This window comes from Phascolarctos cinereus, unplaced genomic scaffold (genome assembly GCF_003287225.1).
Source record: "Phascolarctos cinereus isolate Bilbo 61053 unplaced genomic scaffold, phaCin_HiC Scaffold_7;HRSCAF=346, whole genome shotgun sequence".
Lineage (NCBI taxonomy): Eukaryota > Metazoa > Chordata > Mammalia > Diprotodontia > Phascolarctidae > Phascolarctos > Phascolarctos cinereus.
The window spans coordinates 188,771,411-188,793,182 of NW_027556180.1; the positions used below are offsets into that span (position 1 = coordinate 188,771,411).

Consider the following 21,772-nt stretch of genomic DNA (forward strand, 5'->3'; position numbering starts at 1 on the left):
GAGGATGGGTGGGGAGGAAAGAAGGGAGGAGCCCAAAGTTTTAAAAACACATGTTTAAAGAAAATGTTTTCACATGCAATTGGGAAATAAGAAATACAGAAAATGGGGTACAGAAATCTATCCTGCCCTATAGGAAAATAGAAGAGGAAGGGGATAAGGGAAGTGGGGGAAAGATAGAAGGGAGGGCAGACTAGGGGAAGGGATATTCAGAATGCATGCCATCTTGGGGTGGGGGCAGCGGTGAGATGGGGTGAAAATTTGGAACTCAAAATCTTGTGGAAGTAAATGTTGAAAACTAAAAATAAATAAATTTTTAAAAAAAGAAAAAAGAAAGAGAAATCATAAGGGATTCAATAAGGTTTAACTGTTTACATTCCTACATGATAAAATAATACCTGTAACTCTTAAAAACTTTCTTATTATTATGGCAGTTAGAAGGAGTATACATAGCCAAAAAGGACAGGTGTGAGTTGAATGTGATGGGATGATTATCTCGAAAAATTAAGGAGTGACAAAGAAGTATGTACTGGGAGAAGGGGAAATAGAGAGGCAGAATGAGTAATTATCTGGCATAAAAAAGGGAAGATCGGGGAAAGGGAAAAGGGAGTTTAAGAACCTTACTTGGCTCCAAGAGGGAATAACACCCCTATTCAAGTTTGTAATTTCTGAGTTATCATATCAAATCAGTTGCAAGGTCTTGTAGATTGTTCTACTCCACAACCACCCTATCATAAGAGTCCCTCATCTTATGTAGTTTACCATCTAAAGGGAGAAAATAATACACAAAAGGAAGCTGAGGGTGTGGGGATAGGGTGGGGGAGAGAGGGTGGAGAGTGTCACCAGCAGGTATTAGGCTCAACAGCAAGAAGTTCTTCACAGTGGAAACCAAGCAGAGAGGCCAAGGGAAAATTGGAAAGTTGTCTGGAATGTTCTGATCTGAACGCTCAAAGCCGAAAGCACTGACAGGAGCTTGATATTCTGTCTTCCAGTCCTCTAGTCAGAGTAGAGAGGAAAACTGAGGGTTCTAAGGAAGCATCAGAGTAAGATAAACTCTTGTCAATCAGCATGGTGATGAGATTTCAGCAAATCAGCTTATCCTGGGGAAAGGCCTGAAATTCCTGGGAACTGAAACCAAGCAGGCCTGCTGAAGGAAAAAAAAAAAGGAGGAAAAATAACTTTTCCGGGTAATTTAAGGTTTTTTTACAATACAAATCTAGCCTACTTTTCAAGACTTATTGTACATTAACTTCATAAGAATCAAAGAGGCAGCTGGTGGTACAATGCAGAAAGTGCTGATCTTGGAAGTAAGGAAGACCCGAGTTAAAATCCTACTTCAGACACTTATTAGCTATATGATCCTGGCTAATTAAAGTAAACTCTTTCATGTTCAGTTTCCTCATCTATAAAAATGAGAAAATTAGATTTGATGGTTTTTCAGGTGCTCCAAACCCTAAAAGCAACAAGTATCTCCCCATGTACCTGGGCCTTATTCAAAAAGGGCTTACATTCTAATCGGTGAGAAAACGGGTACACATATTCAGGCAAAAACAATAGTGAATAAATACAAAGTAGTTAGTGAGTAGGAATTAGCCCTAGTTAATGAGAAATAGTTAGCCCTAGCAGTTGGGAGGATCAGGAAAGGATTCATGCAGAATGTGGTGCTTGAGTTTTAGCTTAAAGGAAAAGAAGGACTCAAAGAGTTGGGGATAAAGAAAGAGTAAATTTCAAGAATGTGAGGCAGCCAACGAAAAGGCATGGAGGCAAGGTGCTTGGCATCATGTTTAAGAAACAGAGAGAAGGCCAGTGGATGATCATAGAGTCAGAGAGAGATTAGGGCACGGTTGCAAAGGACTTTAAAAGCTAAACAAAGGATTTTATATTTGATCTTAATCTCAAAAGAAAGCCACTGGAGTTGACTGAGTACAAAGGAGTCATACAGTCAGATCTATGAATAAAGAAAATTATTTGGGGAGTAGTTTGTAAGATGGACTGAAGTGGTAAAAGACTTGACACAGGGAGATCAATGAAGAGGCTGTTAAATAATCAAGATAAGAGGTGATATGCCCTATTAAACTGTACATCTCAGTCAAATTGGTCCTCATATAAACATTCAAACTCCTGCAATCATCAAGCTATCTCCAACTGCTTTTCACCTCACCTTCACAGAATCCCTGTCCTTCAAGGCTGAGTTCAAGTCTCACCTTCTCAAAAAAGACCTAACCTTACCCTCCTCCAATCCTATCCTAGATGTTTATCCTTTCTCCATCCCTACCCTGGATACTAGTGCCCTCTCTCCAGTGGTCCTTTCCCCTCTCTCTATTCTCTTTAGGTGTCCTAATCAACTGTCCATGGGTTCAATTACCATCTCTATGCAACAGCTCTTAAATATTGCATATCAAGCCTTCAACACTCCCCTAAACTTCTGTCCTATAAGCTCCAATTATTTGATTATCTCTACCTGAAGTCCCACTGGTATCTCATAACCTTCTCCTTTATCTCACATATCCAATCAATTGCCAAAATATCACATTTCTACCTTAACAAACTCTTACATGGGACCCTTCTATTATCTTACCCAGCTATCTCTATAGTTCAGGCTCTTATCATCTCTTGCCTAGATTATTGCAACATCCTCCTAACTGACCACCTTGCCTCAAATTTCTCATCATCCCAGTCCTCTACTGCCAAAGTAATTTTCCTTAAACCTGGAACAGATCATGTAACTCTCCTCCTCAACCAATTCCAGCAGCTTCCTACTGCCTCCAGGCTCAAATATAAACTCCTCTATTTAACTTTTAAAGTCCTTCCTAGCCTCAATCTATCTTTCTCATTGACCATTATTTCTTCCAGCTTCTGCTGCAATTCAACAAAACTGGCCTTCTCTCTGTTCCTCATTCTCACTTTATGTGCCTTTGTAGAGCTCATAATACACTTACACTTTACCTCATCTGATAGCATCCTTCTCTTTCTTAAAGATGCAACTCAGGCATCAATTTCTATATCAAGCAGATACTTAATAATTATTCACTAGTCATTAATAATAATCTGGATTTTGATTTCTTTGTTTTATCTCTACATGGTTTGGATGTCAAAAAAAATCTTTATCATAAAAGAAGTTTCCTTGAATAAATTCTTTGCTTGTTTTTAAGAACAAATCATGTTTCTTGGATTTTTTTCTAAAGTGTTTGACAAGTGTATTCAGCCTTCCACTACTTAATAATTTTAGCAATAACTTGGATGAAAGCAGAGAACATGCTTACCAAATCTGCAGATAACACAAACCTAGAAAGGTTAGCTAACATAATGAATGATGAAGTGAAGATACACAAGAGATCTTTACATTACATAACATTGAGCTACACTGAGTAGACTGGATTTAAATTTTATAAAGTCATACTTGGGTTTTTTTTTTATTCAACTTCACAAGGTTAACATGGAGGACAATTAATTAGATGGCAGTTGGCCTAAAAAAATATATACATTTCAGTGGACAGAAAATTCAATTTCTAAAAACTGTGCTACAGCATCAATAAAGGGTAATGCAACAATAAGCAAAAAGTAGCATGCAGGATTAGGGAGGTTACATTCACAATGTACTCTGTCCTGGCCAGATCACATGTGCAATACTGTTTTCAGTTCTGGGAACCACATTTTTACAAAGGGCATAAATAAACTACAGATAATCCAAAAAATATCAAAGAGGATGGTGAAGGGCATAAAGATCAAGGGATACTATTTAATACAATAAGGACCAGTATCCAGAAGAAGATTTAGGGTTGAGGTGGTAGCACTCTTTTGAGTATCTGAATGTCTGTCATATGAAGAGGGGTTAGAAATATTCTTCTCTTCAATACTGCCAAGAACAAGCAAAAATGGGTAAAGTTGAAAAAAGAAAATTTCATCTTGAAGTGAGTACAAACTGCCTAACAATTATAAGTAATGGGATCTAAAGGTAGATGAAGCTGCTTAGGAAATATTGCATTCATCTCTACTTCATGTCTTCCAAAAACATGCTAATTTAGAGAAGAAACTAATTCAGATATAGGTTAAAACTAGATGATTTCCTATCTTGTACTTTATAAATCCATTAGGACTCAAAGCTTTTTTTTTTAATATTATCTCTCTTTTGGGAATCCATTTATATTTAGATAATCTGAGCATACAGATCTCTCAAAGCAAACTGGCCAATGGTTAATCAGTCTGGTTACACTGTTGAAGCATCAAGGATTTTAATTTATTGATTTAATAGTCTTTATTTCCAATTTTATTTCTTCTTTTACTTTCAAACTATCTTCTATTTTGTTAGTTTCAAGATTTTTTATTTCCTAGATTTTTTCCTTTCATTAGTTATTCAAATCTATGAATTTTCCTCTAAATCTTGCTTTGCCTGAATCTTACATATCTTGATATATTGTCTGTTAGATGTATCCTACGATACTTATTATTTAAGTTATTATTTATTGAATACTAAGGTCTACCAATTTCATTTATATATCTCTCGTTAATTAAAATTTATGTCGCATTATAATCTCAACATGTTTAATGAGTGGATAAAGTACTGGACTTGGAATCAGGAAAACCCGTGAACCAATCTAGCTTAAGAGACTTAACAACTCACTTAGCTTCTCTAACCTCAGCTTCCTCATCTGCAAAATGGGGAAAATAATAGCACATAAGTCACAGTGTTGTGACAATCAGATAAGATTCATGTGTACAATGCTCCACAAACCTTAAACTTTAATTGCTCTTTTGTGTGGATACCTGCATATAGACTGCATCGGCCCAAAGCATTACAGGGTCTCCTCAGTGAGACCAATAATTATTCAAATAGGTTCAACTTCACAATACAATTAGGAAAAAATTAAACAGACAAAAATATTGCTACTATCTGATTATGACAATGTCCTGCATACAGTAGTCATTTAGTAAATGTTTGATGAACTAAATTAAATATATTGAAGTAACCTAATGCTAAAGAAAATAGATGGCAATTACTGAGAAGAAGTCAACAAACATTTAAGTGCCTACTCTGTGACAGGCACTAAGCAAAACAATAGGGATACTAACAAAGGTGAAAACAGTACTTGCTCTCAAGGTGCCCACAATCTAATGGACAACATGTAAACACCTATATATAAATAAGACAAAAACAGGATAAATTGAAGATAACCACAAAGGGAAGACACTAGCATTAAAAGGGATCAGGAGAGACAGGTAGGTGGCACAATGAGTCAGGAGGACCTGAGTTCAAATTTGGCCTCAATAACTTATTAGCTATGTGACTCTGGGCAAATCACTTAACCCTCCAAAAGAAAAGGGGAGGGGGAAAAAAAAGGATCGGGAAGGTGTTCTTGCAGAAGGTGAGCTTTTAGTTGAGACCTGAAGGAAGCCAGGAGGGAAAAAAGAGGAAGCCTTCAAAGGATGAGGGAAAAATCAGTGAAGATGCATAAATCAGGAGATGGAAGTGTGTTTCTTCAAAGAACTGAAAGGAGGAAAATGTCACTGGATTGTAGAGTGTGCAGGGTAGAAAATGTAAGTAGACTGAAAAGGTAGAAAATGGTAAGGTAATGAAGGCTTTGAAAATGAAAGGGGATTTATATTTAACCCTGAAAGTAAATGAGGTGCTACTGAAGTTTACTGAATAAAGGGGTGAAAAATGGAAGTGAGTGACATGGTCAGATTTGTGCTTTAAGAAAATCACTTTGATAGCTGAGTGAAGAATAGACTAAAGTGTATCCATCCCCTCAAATAGTTCCTCATTTTGGACTTCTGTGGCTAGTGGATGGAGTGGAGTCAGAAGTTCCTGAGTTCAAATCAGGCCTCAGACACTTATAAGCTAGTTGACCCTAGGCAAGTCACTTAACCTCTGTTTGCTTCAATTTCCTCATCTATCAAATGAGAATAACAATCTTTCCTCCCAGGGTTGTTGTGAGGATTAAATGAGATAATAATAGTAAAGAAGTTGGCACAGTGTCTGGCATAAAGTAAGTACTATATGTTCGGTATTATTGTTATTATTGTTATCATCATTGTACGTATTATTATGATCATTATTATCGTTCTCCACAATACCCTCTATTGATACCTTCCCTCCTCACTATTACTCCAACTTTTCAGCTTTCTTTTGTGTGTTTTTGATTTCCCCCATTTGATTGTAAACTTCTTGACGGTAGGGACTCTTATGGCAACAGGATTTCCAGGTGCTTTGGCACTCCAAATTAGGTGTGCTCCAGCATCAGGTCCTCTACATGCTTCAGTGTAGCCCTGGGGAAACACAGAAAAACCCACCCGGCCTCAGAACACACCAGACACCATCTCTAGAACCCCAGCTCAGCACCAGGTAAGTTGCAAGTTGCCAGACTCCTACAACCTCCAGCAGCATCAGTCAAAATCCACCTTACCCCTGCAGAGCAGCGCCAGATAAATAGCCAGGGCCTGTAGCCACTGGCACAAGAAGCCTGAGATAGTGCCCCTTCCATCCTGGGAACAGAGCTCAAATTTAAAGTAAAAATGCACCCCCCAAACAAAAAAGGTGAGCAAAAGACAAGAACAACAATAACAACAAAAATCTGATCACAGACAGTATGAAAACAGACCAAGACACAAACTTAGAAGAGGACAACAATGTCAAAACACTTATGGGCAAAATCCCAAAGAAAAATGGGAAGTCTTCTCAAGCCCAGAAAGAACTCATGGAAGAGCTCAAAAAGGAGCTTAAAAATCATATAAGAATGGTAGAAGAAATATGGGGAAAAGAAATGAGAGTGATGCAAGATAATTGTGAAAAAAAGACTCAACAGCTTGAAAACTGCTTAAAAAGAAGACTTGGCCAGATGGAAAACTAGATATAAAAATCCACTGAAGAAAACACCTCCTTAAAGAATACAACTGGCCAAATTGAAAAGAAAGTACAAAAGCTAATTAAGAAAAACAACACCTGAACAGTTAGAATTGGGCAAGTGGATGCTAATGCCTGTGAGACATCATGAATCAGTCAAACAAATTCAAAAGAAGGAAAAAAATGGAAGAAAATGTAAAATACTTTATGGGAAAAACAACTGACCTGGAAAATAGATACAGAGAGACAATATCAAAATCAGTAGACTACCTGAAAGCCATAATTAAAAGAAAGACCTAGACAGCATCTTTCAAGAAATTATCAAGGAAAACTGCCCTGATATCTTGGAACCAGAGGGCAAAAATAGGCACTGAAAAAAAATCCACCAGTCTCCTCAGAGAAGAGAACCTAAAATAAAAACCCCAAGAAACATTATAGCCAAACTTCAGAACTATCAGGTCAAGGAACAAAATACTACAAGTGGTCAGAAAGAAACAATTCAAATATTGGGGAGTCACAATCAAGATCACACAGGACCTGGCAGCTACAACATTAAAGAATCAGAGGTCATGGAACATGATACTCTGGAGGGCAAAGGAGCTAGTACCACAACCAAGAATCATTTACCCAGAAAAATTAAACGTAATACATCAAGGGAAAAAATGGTCATTCAATAAAAATAGAAGAATTTTAAGCCTTTATAAGGAGAAGACCAGAACTAAACCAAAAATTTCACCTCCAATATCAAGACCCAAAAAGGGGGGGGGGGAGAACAGAAAGGATTTAATAAAGCTGAACTGTTTAGATTCCTACACGGGAAGATGGTATTTGTAACTCTCAAAAATTGTATCACTAATGGTACAGATAGAAGGACTAATCATAGAGGGTATGGGTATAAAATGTTAGAGGAAATGACAAAAAAAATGAGAAAGAGAAGTAAAATAGGTGCAAAAGGAAGGGAGAGGTAGAATGGGGTAAATTATCTCACATGAAGAGGCAAGAAAGACCTATTACAGTGGAGGGGAACATGCTGCGGTGGGGCACAGGGATGATGGGCATTGTTTGAACCTTACTCTCATCACTACTGGCTCAAAGAGGGAATGATATACATAATCAGATGAATATAAAAATCTATCTTACATGACATAGAAGGAGCAGGGGAGGAGAGTAAAAAGGGGGGGAGGGACTGAAAGAAGGGAGAGGAGATAAGGGGAGGTGGTAGAGAGGGGACAAACAGGAAGAACAGGATGGAGGGAAATACACAGGTAGTAATTACAATATTGAATTTTAATGGGATGAACTCCTGCATAAAATAGAAGCAGATAGCAGAGTGGATCAAAAATCAGTATCCTATAATATGCTGCTTGCACTTGAAGCAGAGAGTAGAGAAACATACTCAAAGTAAAGGAAAACCTGGACAGACTTGTATAAGCTGATGCAAAGTAAAATGATTAGAACTAGGAAAACACTGTACACAGTATCAGTCACAACATGTGATGATTAACTATGAATGACTCAGGTTTTCTCAGCAACAAAATGATCCAAGACAAGTACAAAGGACTCAGGAAGGAAAATGCTATCCACATCCAGGTAAAAAACTGACGGACTCAATGCAGAACAAAGCATATTTTTCACTTACTTTATTCTTTGTGCTTTTTTTTTTAAACTTTTGATCTGTTTCTTCTTCCACAACCGTGATGAATATGGAAATGTTTTACATGATAGCATATGCATAAACTATATCAAATTGCCTACCATTTTCAGAAGAGGGAAGGAAGGAGGCAGAAAAATTTGGAACCCAAAATCTTGTAAAGATGAATGGTAAAAATATTTCTGATTTGTAATTGTGGGAAAAAATAAAATACTATTTAAAACAAAACAAAACAAACAAAAAGCAACTCTGAAAAAGTTTAGCAGTAAAAAGGAGATGAAAGATAGGGCGACAAATCCAGCCTCAGACACTTGATACCTACTAGTTGTATGACCCTGAGCAAGTGACTTAACTCTATTGCCTAGCAAAAAAAAAAAGTTTGGAGAAAGATAGGGTGGTAAATTGAGAGATTGTGTTTAGAATATGGGAGGTATATTAGTCAGCAGAAGGGAAGGAGTTAACCAATGATGTAAGTGGAAAAGGAACAATTTAAGACACTAAATGGGGCCTGAGGTGAGAAGAGGTGTTAAAAGCAAAGGTCTTCAGAAAAAAAAATCAGTAAAGTATTATTTACAAAACCCCAGCAGGTAAAAAATACTAAGGGAATAAAATGAACAAATCTTATTAAAGCACACCCTGACACAACACCTATCTGGAGATAAATTCAGACACATACTTTTGATTTTTTGATAGCCCACATTAAGCCAGCTGATCAAGTTTCATCGCAGAGACTATCAGCATAAAATTTATTATTCTTTTTATATGTACCTACTGTTGCCCCATTTAGATTGTAAGCCCCTTTACAATAGGGATTGAATTGTATATCTCCAACAGGGCATGCTGAATATTTCTGATGATTCATTGGGGCAAAAAAGCCAGTTTATTGCTGAAGTCATTTGTTCAGCAGTGTGCTAAGGGGGCCCTAGTGCAGAGAATGAGATCATATAGTTCATGTAGCCCTCCTAGGAAGTGAGTGAATTAGTTTTTAAGCATAAACCAGTTTGGGAAAAAATACACAAAATAAGCTCTTGTTCAGTCAATTAAAGCAGTTATGTACATACCTGATGAACAGCCAGTTTTCTGGGAAATAATCTACTGTTAAACTAAAATGCCTTATCATGGTGCAATAGAAACCCTGGGTTTTAAAAGATTATATTAGTAGAGTAAAAACTCTGGTAGATGCTACAGAAAGCTGTAAAGTATTTTAAGTATGGGCCCAGAAGGGTAGAGAGGTCCATCACATGATACATTTTGCTTCCTTGATTCATGAAAATGTCTAGTACAGCCTGGTAGAAGGGCTGAAAACTGTTTCTGTAGAGGAAATAACCTTAACAAACAAAACCACTGATCTCTGAAGATCATGAAGAAATCAAGAGAAAAATAAATAAGACCTGGATTTATACTCAATGTCTAGAAATCATTTCTGATCTTCTACTTTAGTAAAGATATTAGGCTATTATAGCAATAAATTACCCTTGTTGATTTCTTTATGATTTGAAGAATGGAATCTATATGGTTAATGTCAGCTTCTCTTCTTTCATCAGCGAGTTTTTTTAATTAGATACTCAGATATGTTAAGCCCCCATTACCACTACAACTATGTCTCAATTAGTACAAATAATGAACCAAGTGGTAAAATATATTTGAATTTGTACTTCATTATTCACACTAATCAAGTCCATGCCAAGTTTGTGATCTGTTTCTCATAACTGATCACTTTTCTCCCTTTTACTAGGTAATCTAAAGCAGAATTGTTGAACTCAAATATAAACAGGATCTCTGTAGGCTGCATATTGATTTAGAAAACCACATACTAACATTTTCTGTGTTTTAATGTGTTACATTTCAATCTGGTTTGAGTTGCATTCAAGAATGTTGTGCTGGCTGCATGTCTGACACCTATGATCTAGAGTACAGCCCCACACAATTAGAGGTTTTCTCACTAGATTCATTCTTAACCAATTGTTGTACAGTATGCTTCTCCACTCCAGTTCCTGTATTTCTCTCCCATTTCTCCTGCATTTCATCTTTCACTAAAGTATATAATACTATTTCCACTACTGCCTTCATTACCCATACTTTGGGCATCTACATAGAGATAAAAGGCTTTTAGTTTTTTGCTGGTATTCTTCCCACATATTATATCTTTTGAGAATCACTGGTCTTCTCCTGATATCTTCTTATGTTTCTGTGCTAATCACTATCAAATATCGGACTGGCATATGAATGAGTATTTTCTGTCCTCCTCATACATTTTCAGTTCAAAGTTCTTGATCAAATTTGCAAGTATGCAAGAAAATGTAATTTTACTGGTGCTTAGATACATTTCATGTCTGCCCAGGAAGCAATATACCTAGCATGTACCATTCCTGTATTTTAGGCAATGATCAAGAAATACAAATCTCATTTGTTTCCAAATTCATGTTTTGCTGAATGCCATACCTTGGGCAGAAATTATGAAACTACCCCTTATGCCCATAAGATCATCAGTTTCTTACCTAGACCTTCATAATCCCTAGCAATCCTTCAATGATAGTTATTATCTTCATGAGGATAAACAGTAGGTTGTGGCCATCAATACTGCTCAGTCTTAAGAAGCCCATCATCTTATAACCCATTACTGTTGATATCAGCAGGAAATCTCTAATCATCATTATTTGTATCATTTTATTCTGACCAAAACAAGATGCTGTCTTTTCAAGTGGCCAGTGTGGATCTACATTATCACTCTTGGAAACACAAGAAAGAGCCTTTTTTTGTTTGTTTGTGTTTTTGCTTTTTTTTGGTGAGGCAATCGGGGTTAAGTGAGTTGCCCAGGTCACACGGCTAGTAAGTATCGAGTGTCTGAGGTCGGATTTGAAGAAAGCGCTTTCATATTAGAAGATCTAGCTCCTTCTTTTGGTGAAAAAGTATTCTATTTTATTAGTGTTCATGACAGTTAGTAGTCATTCTATATTTTCTTATTCTTTTATCCTTCTGGTTCCAAACAAAAGTTAGTTTTTAAAGAACTTCTTTCTTTTCTTTTCTTTTTTTTTTTCTGATGTTCACCAAATATGCATGGATGTATGATGTAATAAAGATGAGAGTTATAATACTATGATAAAACCTAAGCCATTGATATTTTTTTAGTTGTCTAATGATAATCTATTTTTAATATGAAGAAAATAACTGGAAATTGTTCATCTAAATCTGATTCTAAGAAAAGAGGAGGAACTGATTACTGAAGTAGAAAGATGATGGCAATCTTGGGATGAAGTGACAACCAATTCCATCTTAGAATAAAATGGTTAAATAGTTAAAACTACTTGTTACATGTTAAAAATAGCAAAGTAGGTAAGTGGGAAAAACCAAATAAGTAAAATCCAGAAAACAGAGCATTCTAGTTTTCCATAAACTCAAGAACATTAATGAATAGGAAAACAACCTATTCAACAAAAACTAGTATGGAAACTCGAAAGCTGTTACAAAGAAATTAGCTTTAGACCATCACCTAACAATGGCACAATAAGCTCAAATGAGATAATGACCTAAATAAAACAAAAATTGAAGAGAATGGCAAGAAGCACATTTCATAATTCTAGCTAGATGGAAAATTATTATCCAACAAGGGATAAAGGTAGCTGTAAAAGATGAAACAGATGATTTCTTAAAAGTTTCTGCATGAAGAACAGAAATGCATTTAGAATAAAAAAAACTGTAGACTAGAAAACAATTGTTACTTCATGTATTTCTGATACAAATCTGATATAAAAGCTATATGAGAAAATTACAAGAAGGAATAATGGGAAATAAGACTAGAAGCCATTGTGCAATCAATAAATAAGTTAAAAAAAAAGTAATTCTACACTTATCAACAACCAAAGGGAAAGATCCTCAAAATCAGTAACAAGAAAAAGACATCAAAACCACTCTAAAGTTTCAAAATATATCCACCTTATTAGAAAATATGAAAAGATAGTAGTAGGAAGTGCTTGAAGGACAGGCATAGTAATACTCTAAGAGCTAGGAACTGATCCAATAATTCTGGGAAACCATTTGGAATTATGTGAAAAAATCATGAGGTCCACTGAAAATCTGTTATCTAATGCAGCATGGAAATCATTCAACTCTTTCCTAATCAATTCATTATCACACTCTCCACAGTGACAGTTCCAAATCTCTCTTTTCCTCCAAGATACCTTTCCTCCCATTCTCTCAATTAACCTCATTCCATATTTCACTGAAAAAAGACCACTCGCCATGAGGTGCCCTTTCTCATCAACTCATAGCATAGCCATCTTCCCCCATTATCTGCTCCTTTACTCCAATCTCAGACGAAAAGGTGGCCCTTCTCCTTGCCAAGGCCAACTCCTCTATTCCTGAATCCATCTCCTCATCTTCTCCAGCAGTTTGCATACACTATTATGTCCCATCTCTCTCTATTAAAAGAAAAACTTCATGTGATTCCTACCATCCCAGTTAATTGTTCTCATACATTTCTCTTATCCTTCAATGCTATCTACTGACCTACATGCTGTTTTTCACACAGGATACTACAGTATCCATTTCTATGGCTTTGCACTGGCTGTCCCCATGCTTAAATGCTTGCCCTTCTCATTTCTACCTCTTAGTTTCTCAGCCTTTAAGATTTAGCTCAAATCTCACTTTTTTGTAGCAGCCTTTCCTGGTCCCCTCAACTGTCCATGCCTTCCCCTCTGAAATTTTACACACACACACACACACACACACACACACACACACACACACACACACACACACACACACACGCATACACATGTGCACACACAGTTACATGTATCTACTTGATTATCTGCATGTATCTATTTAATTGTTTCCACTTAATTACATGTTGTATCTACCACTAGAATATCAGCTCCTTGAAGACAGTGACTATTTTTGTCTTTCATTGTACTCTTAACAAATGCTTTGTGACAGGATAAGTGGAGAATGAAATAGAATGAGAAGAGATTTGAAGCAGGGAGAACAAAAAGTCTAGAATCTCAAGGGAAATACTTTAAAATAAGGGAATAAAAGGAAAACCAATGACTAAAACTCATTATAAAACAGTAACCATCAAAATTATTTGGCATTAGTGTGAGTAGAGAGAAAGGGTAAGATGTGTGAGATAATGTGGAGGCAGAAACAGCAAAATTTGAGAAATGATTTGATACATAAGATGAATCAGAATGAGATATAGAGAGTGATGTCATAGTCATGTCTTTAAAAGAAATACAGAAGTCTGATGAATTAGGGTTTTGGACTTGATGAGTCTGAAATGTTACTTGGACATATAATTTGAAACATCCAATAAAAAACTGACAATGTGGGCTGAAACTCGAGTACAAGAGTGGATCTGTACATATTGATCAGTGAAAAATCTACATTATGAGAATAGATTAAATTAGATAAGGGAAGGAGAATGAGGATTTATACAATGCCTATTATGTGCCTGATACCGGACTAAAGTGCTTTATGTTTATCAGATTAAACTCAAGGTATAGACAGCCACTATAGAGAGAGAAAAGAAGATCTAAGACAAAATCTAGAAAAATACAAATTAACACCACTTACTATGCCAATTGTCAAAGATGAAAAAAAAATAGCAGCCAACGGCAAGGAAGCTACAGAAAGATAGGCACAGCCATAGTGCTGATCAAGTTGTGAATTGGCCAGTGATTCTTTATACCAATATGGAAGCATTCAATAAGAGTGACCGAACTCTCCATATACCTTCACATATAACAGGCATATAGCCAAAAGAGAAAGGAACAAAAAGTCCAATATATAACAAAATAGGCAAAGGTACACTCTTCAGTAAAAAACTGAAAACAAGGTGAGTGTTCATAAGGAATGAAATGGCTAAACAAATTATGCTATATAATGAAATATTACTTTGCACTAGAAAAATTATGTTTAAAAGAAATTCAGAGGAACATGGAAAGATTTGAATAAAATGAAAATTAAACAAAACCAAATAAGCAGTACAGAAAATGATTACAATAATATAAATAAAAAGATTACTAAAAGATAACTAAATTCTGGGTAACTGAAAAACCAGTATTGATCCCAGAACTCTAGCATAAGTCAGTTCCACCCTATGGAGGACATAGGGTTCCCCTACTGACTCTGTGCTTATAGTGCTATATTTCCTCAGTATTGGTTAAGTCCTTGTCCAGTACCCATTTATGTCTAAGGAAATTAATCCAACTTCTGCTCATGGAAGTCAAAAGGAACAAGTTCAATCCCCTCAATCACAGAACAACCCTTCAAATTCTTGAATCTATCAAGTATACATAGATGTGAGAAGACTCCTCCAGGTTAAATAACTCCCTGTCTCTCTCATAGCTCTCTGAAAACAGGACTGTTTTCATCTTTGCCTGGAACAAAGTAAACACTTGAGAACTGCATGTTGACTTGATGTGACTTAACTAACATGGCATAGACACAAGGTCCTTCACCACCCTGGCTGCTCTCCTCTAGATACTTTCCAGCTTATCAATGTCCTTCCTAAAACATCATGCTCAGAACTGAATATACTACTCCAAAGAACTCTGACCAGAGCAGAATATAGCGAAACTTTGACATTTCTAATCCTTAACTTTCATCCACTGGCTCTAGTTTCATCATTTACAATGACACAGAATTAGCTTAACTCACTTTTATAAACTACTTTGCAGTTTGTTTTTTAAATCTGAAAATATCTTGTCTCTACCACCCAATACCACTGCCTTACAGGCCAAACATACTCATTTTACTCAATCAGAACATGTTTAGAAAACATTTGTATGCTTAATCTCTGTTGTCCACTACCCACTAATCTCCTCTAAACTACATCAACCCTCTCACCAGTCTCCAGTCTTTTAAAAATTGATTTCATTATTATTCTGATAGCAGAAGCACCTCTGTCATTTTCCAACATTCCATTAAAGTACCTCCCTCATTTCTACCCTGTAATGATATAGAAAGACAATCTGAAAATAGGCTATCAACTTCACTCCTACTTAAAACTATCTTTCAAACTATCTTTAGTTCCATTAATACCCAGTGTTCATAAGTCACCAAATTATCATGTATTCCACCTTTTCTTTAGGCTATATCTCCTATTTTATGTCTTTAGATATTCAGCATCTGATGCATAATAGATATTTAATAAATACTTGATTAATTGATACCAATTAGGAAGTTACTACAATAGCTCAGGGGAACCACAATCAGCCAAGAGGAACAAAGATTAGCAGAATACCTCAGGCTAAAATTAAGTCATTCCAAAACAAAAACAAAAACTAGGTCTGTTCTTTTATCAGATACTTATATGATTTGCAGTTAGGAATTCCCAAAATTCTCTCAAGGTTGAGGAAGACAAAAGAGAATAAGCATTGATGATGATGATGATCCTCACAACAACCCTTAAGAGGTAGATGCTATTATTAAACCCATTTTACAACGCAGAAAACTGAGGCAAACAGAGGTTGAGTTACTTGCTCAGAGGCAAACAGTGGCAAAGTAGTAGGTCAAGTCTGAACTCAGGTCTTCCTGACTGCAAGCCAGACACTCTATCCACCGTACCACCTAACAGCCTAAGTTGAAAGATAAATGAATTTATCCCAAACAAAAACTAGGTAAGGAAAGAAAAGTTATCATCATTTGACCATCAGGAACAAATTTCTCTCCTTAGTGTGTATAAATAGTTGGCAACAAACATCCAAAACCTTGAATCATCCAAGTATAAAAATATGCATGCTGACTCATAACAGATGGTCAATGTTGGAAATCAGCAATTATTAAAATGATTAAGTTAGTTTTAGGGAGTAAAAGTTAAATGTCTTTTTGCCAAATTTTCTGATATTATATACACACACACACACACACACACACACACACACATATTTATATATATACATACATATATATGTAATTATAAGGTAGCAAAGAGCTTTAGTGAAATGTTGATGTGACAAAGAGCTCTACTATCACAATAAAAATGAAATTAATAAGAATAGAGATTGGTACAAGTCAGGCTGGGACTTTGGAAGATTATTATATAGCAAAAAAAACCCCAAAAACTTAGATAATTTGATAATCATGGACATAGTACCTGAAGAGATAAGCTATAGATGTTATTTGTTGTAAGAGAGCATTTAGTTGGTGGGGGCAAGAGAAGTCCTTGGGAAATAATAAGAGTATCAATAAAACTTTAAAATTTCTTTTTAAATAATTAAATAATCAAAGTGGAAGAGGAGAAACTCTGAACAAGAGTGGTTGTGGTTTGAGTGTTGATGAGACGACGAGAGAGATGTCAGAAAGGGAGAAAAATTGGACTGATTACATGTGAGGAGTCATGAAAAGAAAAAGCCAAAGACAATGGGGTGTCTAGAAGAATAGTATAATGTTCGACAGAAATAAAGAACAAGAGCTATGGGTCTTTGAGGGAAAATAATGAGTTTCATTTTGTTTGAGCCCTGTGTGGGACATCCATGTATATCAGGCAGCAGGATATGTGAGACAAAAGGTCAGGAAAGAGAGGTAGATTACAGGTAGATTTGAAAGGACTATGAATGAAGATACTAGTTAAATCAAGTGAGATTCTAGACCTATCAACCTAATCTTCCTTCACTGAACATGTTGCCATCTCCAGTTCATTCTGATCTCTATCTTGCCATTGGACCCAGATGGCTCTAGAGAAGAAAGTGCAGCGGTGACTCTGACAGCCCTCCCTCACTTAAATCCAACTGACTTGCAAGTCACGGCATCACCTTCCTGATGTCATGGTCTTCTTCAAGAACAAAGGACAAGGCTCAGATTCTTAAAATTTGGTCCATTTACATTAGTGATACAAATGTTTAAATTCCTTAAGAGGCTGGCCAATATGGCAGATTTCTAAAATCTCAACCACCCCCAACAGATGTTCTAATAAACCTTATTTTTGGCTGGAAAAAAAGAAAAAGACAAACAAAAACAACAAGCTCCATTTAGCATAGTTCTTAACACAGGGTAAGCATTTAAATACTTTTCATTCACTCACACACTCATCACCTTTGCAAAGGGTGTATGCTGCTATGCAATGTAACATACTTTTTCTTGTATTCCACAGCAAAGCATGGATAATTAAAATAAGTAGCAATTTTTTCATGTTATGTGGAAAAGTACATATGTGCAGAAAGTCATACTTTAGCAGCTAAGAGGAAAAATACTTTATAAATAGTTACAATTAATAAACAATTTAATTCAACACGTACTCTTCGATCCAGCAAAGCTGGCCTCCTATCCATTCCACAAACAAGACACTCCATCTCTCAGATCAAGCTATTCTCCTTAGATGTCCCTCACCTAGAATGCTCTCCCTCCTCCATTCTAACTTTCGACCTTCCTGACTTCTGTTAAGTTACAAACAAAAATCCCACCCCGTACAGGAAACCTTCCCCAGACCCTCTTAAATCCATTGCCTTTTTCCTATGTATTTCCTATTTATCCTACATATAGTTTGCTTTGTATACACTGGTTTTCATGTTGTTGTTTCTTTTTTTGTTTTTTTTTACACACACACACACCCCCCCCACTGTAAGTTCCCTGAGGACAGGAAGTGTGTTTTGCCTCTTTTTGTATTCCTAGTGCTTAGCACAGTGCCTGGTACACAGTAGGTGTTTAATAAATATTTACTGAATTGAATTTGTAATTACAGTTACAATTATGCAGACATTACCTTTAACTTTGATCCATGAGGCACAATTGAAGATTTATTCTGCTTTGGTGGGATATAGAGTTCCCATTTCCCATATTCAAGTTTTTTATATGGGTAAGAAAATGGATTCCAACCATCTATAAACAAAGGAGAAAAAAATCAGTTAACCAAAGTTCATTAATGCTAATATCCAATTATTTTCAATAAAATCATTATAGAATATTTATAAGATTTTATACTATGCAATACTACTTAAAACAAGTTAGCAAACTACAGAAAGGAAAATATATGAAGACGTACAGATATTACTAATCATATAATAGCAGTATAAGAAATATTTAGAAGTCAGTAAAAAAATATTTATTAAGCATTTTCTATATGCCAAACATTGTGCTAAGCACTGACAATACAAAAAGAGGCAAAAAGCAGTTTCTGTCCTCGAAGAGTTCACAATCTAATAAAGGAAACAACAAGAAAATAAATATATACAAACAAACTATATACAAGATAGACAAGAAATAGTTCTAAGAGGGAAGGCAACAGAATCAAGAGAGAACAAAAAAGAATTCTTGAAGAAGATGGGACTTGAAAGAAGCCAGGAGGCTGAGATAAGGAGGGAGGACATTCCAAACATGGGGAACAGTCAGAGAGAATACCCAGATCTGGGAGATTAAGTGACTTGGTGAAACAGAGAAGAGGTCAGTGTATAAGAAAACTATAAAAGTAAGAAGATTAGGGATTGTTTTTATGAAGGCATTTAACTTTGAACTCTAAATAGAGGACTTTATATTTGATCCTCGGGTGATACTGGAGTTTAGTGAGGCAGGCAGACACACCAGACCAAGTGTGATGTGATAAAGGCTTGCACCAGAGTGATGGCAGTATCAAAGAAGACCATCTATAACAACAGCTAAGATCAAATAGCGTTTACTATGTGCCAGACACTGTGCTAGGCACTTCACAATTATCTGATTTAGTCTTCCTAACAATGCTGGGAGGTATATACTATTATTATCCCCATCCTACAAGGTAAAAGAAAAAAAATCACATTTTTGGACATGGCCACTGGATGGATTTATTTTGATTGACTATGTTTATTTATTAAAAGGTTACTGTTGGGATTTTCCCCTTTCTTTCAGTTTTTAATGGAGAGCGAGGCTTGAGGAGAGCATAGCAATAATGGTTTTGTAACTGGTTTGAGACAGATATTACTTATTATATTAAGCAAGGTTCCATATATATATTCCTATGCTCGGTAATGTTTTTAATAGGAATGGTGTTGCATTTTATCAAAAGCTTCCTATGCATCTATTTAAGTAATCATAATTTGGGGTTTTTTTGTTATTGATATGGTCAATCAAGCTGACCGTCTTCCTAATATATAACCAGCCCTGCATTCTTGGCATAAATCCTACCTGGTCATATCTTTGTGACTTATTGCTATAATCTCCTTGATATTATTTTATTTAAATTTTTGCATTAACATTCATCAGGGAAATTTGTCTATAATTTTTCATTGTCTTTGATCTCACTGATTTAGGTATTGAAACCATATTTATGTTATAAAGGGAAAATGGTAAGACTTTTCTTTACTTCTGTTTTCAAGAAGTTTATACAGTATTAGAATTAATTGTTCCTTAAATAATTTATAGAATTTACTTGTAAATCCATCTGATTCTGTAAATTTTTTCTTAGGAAGGGCATTTTTTTGCTTGTTCAATTTCTTTTCCTAAAATAAGATTATTTAACTATTTTATTACTCTTCTGTTAACCTAGGCAATTCATATTTTTGTAAATATTCATCCATTTCACTTAGACTATCAGCTTTACTAGCATATAATTGGGCAAAATAACTCCAAATAGCTGCTTTAATTTTATCTTTATTGGTGGTACATTCACCCTTTTCATTTTTGATTCTGGTAATTTGGTTTTCCTCTTTTTTTTTCTTTTTAAATAAAATTAACCAATGGTTTTTGGGTTTTCTTTTTTTCTTAAAACCAGCTCCTAGTTTTATTAGTTCCAGGGTGATTTTTACTATCAGTTTTATTAACCTCTCCTTTGATTTTTCAGGATTTCCATTTGCTGTTTAGTTGAGAAATTTCAATGTGTTCTTTTTCTAGTTTTTTTTTGTTACATACTTAATTCATTGATCTGCTTTCTCTTTTATTGATTTACATATTTAAAAAAAATTTTCCCTAAGAAATGCTTTGCCTGCATCCCACAAATTTTGGTATGTTGTCTCATTCTTGTCATTCTCTTTTTTAAAATTATTATTTCTATGATTTGTTCTTTGACCAACTCATTCTTTAGGATTGGATTATTTATAGTTTTCAATTCATTTTTTATCTATGTTTCTAAGGCTCTTTGTTGAAATGAATAAAATATACAGTCCACCCTAGACTGATTTTATTCAGCTGTTCAAGGTGGGTTACTCTTGGTTGTAGTCCTAGCCCTTTTGCCTTTCAGATCATACTCTAAAAAAGTAGAGGCTCCTTTCACATAGCAGCTGCTAAACCTTGTGTGATCCTGACTGTGGCTCCATGATATTTGAATGGTTTTTACTGGTTGCTTGAAGTATTTTTCTCTTTTGACCTGGGAGCTCTATAATTTGGCTATAACATTCCTACGAGTTTTCATTTTGTATCTCTTTCAGGAAGTGATTGGTGGATTCTTTCATTTTCTATTTTACCCTCTGGTTCTAAAATATCAAGGCAGTTTTCACAGCAAACTTCTTGAAATATGATATGTAGACTCTTTCTTTGATTATGGCTTTCAAGTCCAGTTCAATTATCTCTCCTTGATCTATTTTCCAGGTCAGTTGTTTTTCCAATGAGAATATTTTTTTCATTCTTTTGATCCTGTGTTATTGTTTCTTAATGTTTCATAGAGTCATTAGCTTCTACTTACCCAATTCTAATTGTTAAGGAGTTATTTTCTTCATTAAACCTTTTTACCCCTTTTTCCATTAGGCCAATTCTGCTTTTATTATTTTCTCATCGAATTCCTGTAATTGATTTTCCATTTGGTTAATTCTGTTTTTTAAAAAAAGGTTTTGTTTTCTTCAGTATTTTTTGTGCCTCTTCTAGCAAACTGTTGTCTTTTCATAATGTTCTTCCCTCCTCATTTCTTTATCCAATTTTTCCTCTATTGCTATTATTTAATTTTGAAAATAATTTTTTTAGCTCTTCTAGGAATCACTGTTGGCCTTGTGTCAAATTCACATTTTTCTTTGAGGTTTTCCTTGTAGCTATTTTGGTATGTCTTCTGAGTTTGTATCTTAATCTTCCCTGTCACCATAGTAACTTTTTATGATCAGTTTATTTTTTGTTAGCACACTTTTCCATCCTATCTGCTGTCTAAAACTGGTGGGCTTGGTTGGGATAAGAAACTATCCCAAGCTTCAGACTTTTTTGCATTTCTGTTTTCAGAGCTAGCTCTGTAGGTATGGACATTTTCAGTACATGGTCACTCTTCTCCTGGTCTGGGCTCTGGTCCTTACCCAGAAAAAGTTCCTGATCCTTTGCAATTTCAAGCAATACTGCTCTTCAGAGCTCTTGCTCCTTGTTGACCAAAAGTAATTCTCTCTGCCCTTGAACTGTGAACT

General features: G+C 35.4%; 1 protein-coding gene across 1 annotated transcript in view; it reads right to left on the reverse strand.

Annotated features, from left to right (window-relative positions):
* GBE1 (1,4-alpha-glucan branching enzyme 1) overlaps positions 1-21,772 on the reverse strand; it is a 279,718-nt gene that overhangs the window by 164,413 nt on the left and 93,533 nt on the right. The window contains 1 exon segment of the mRNA XM_078147433.1: positions 18,190-18,305. Within this exon segment, the coding sequence (XP_078003559.1) occupies positions 18,190-18,305 (116 nt within the window).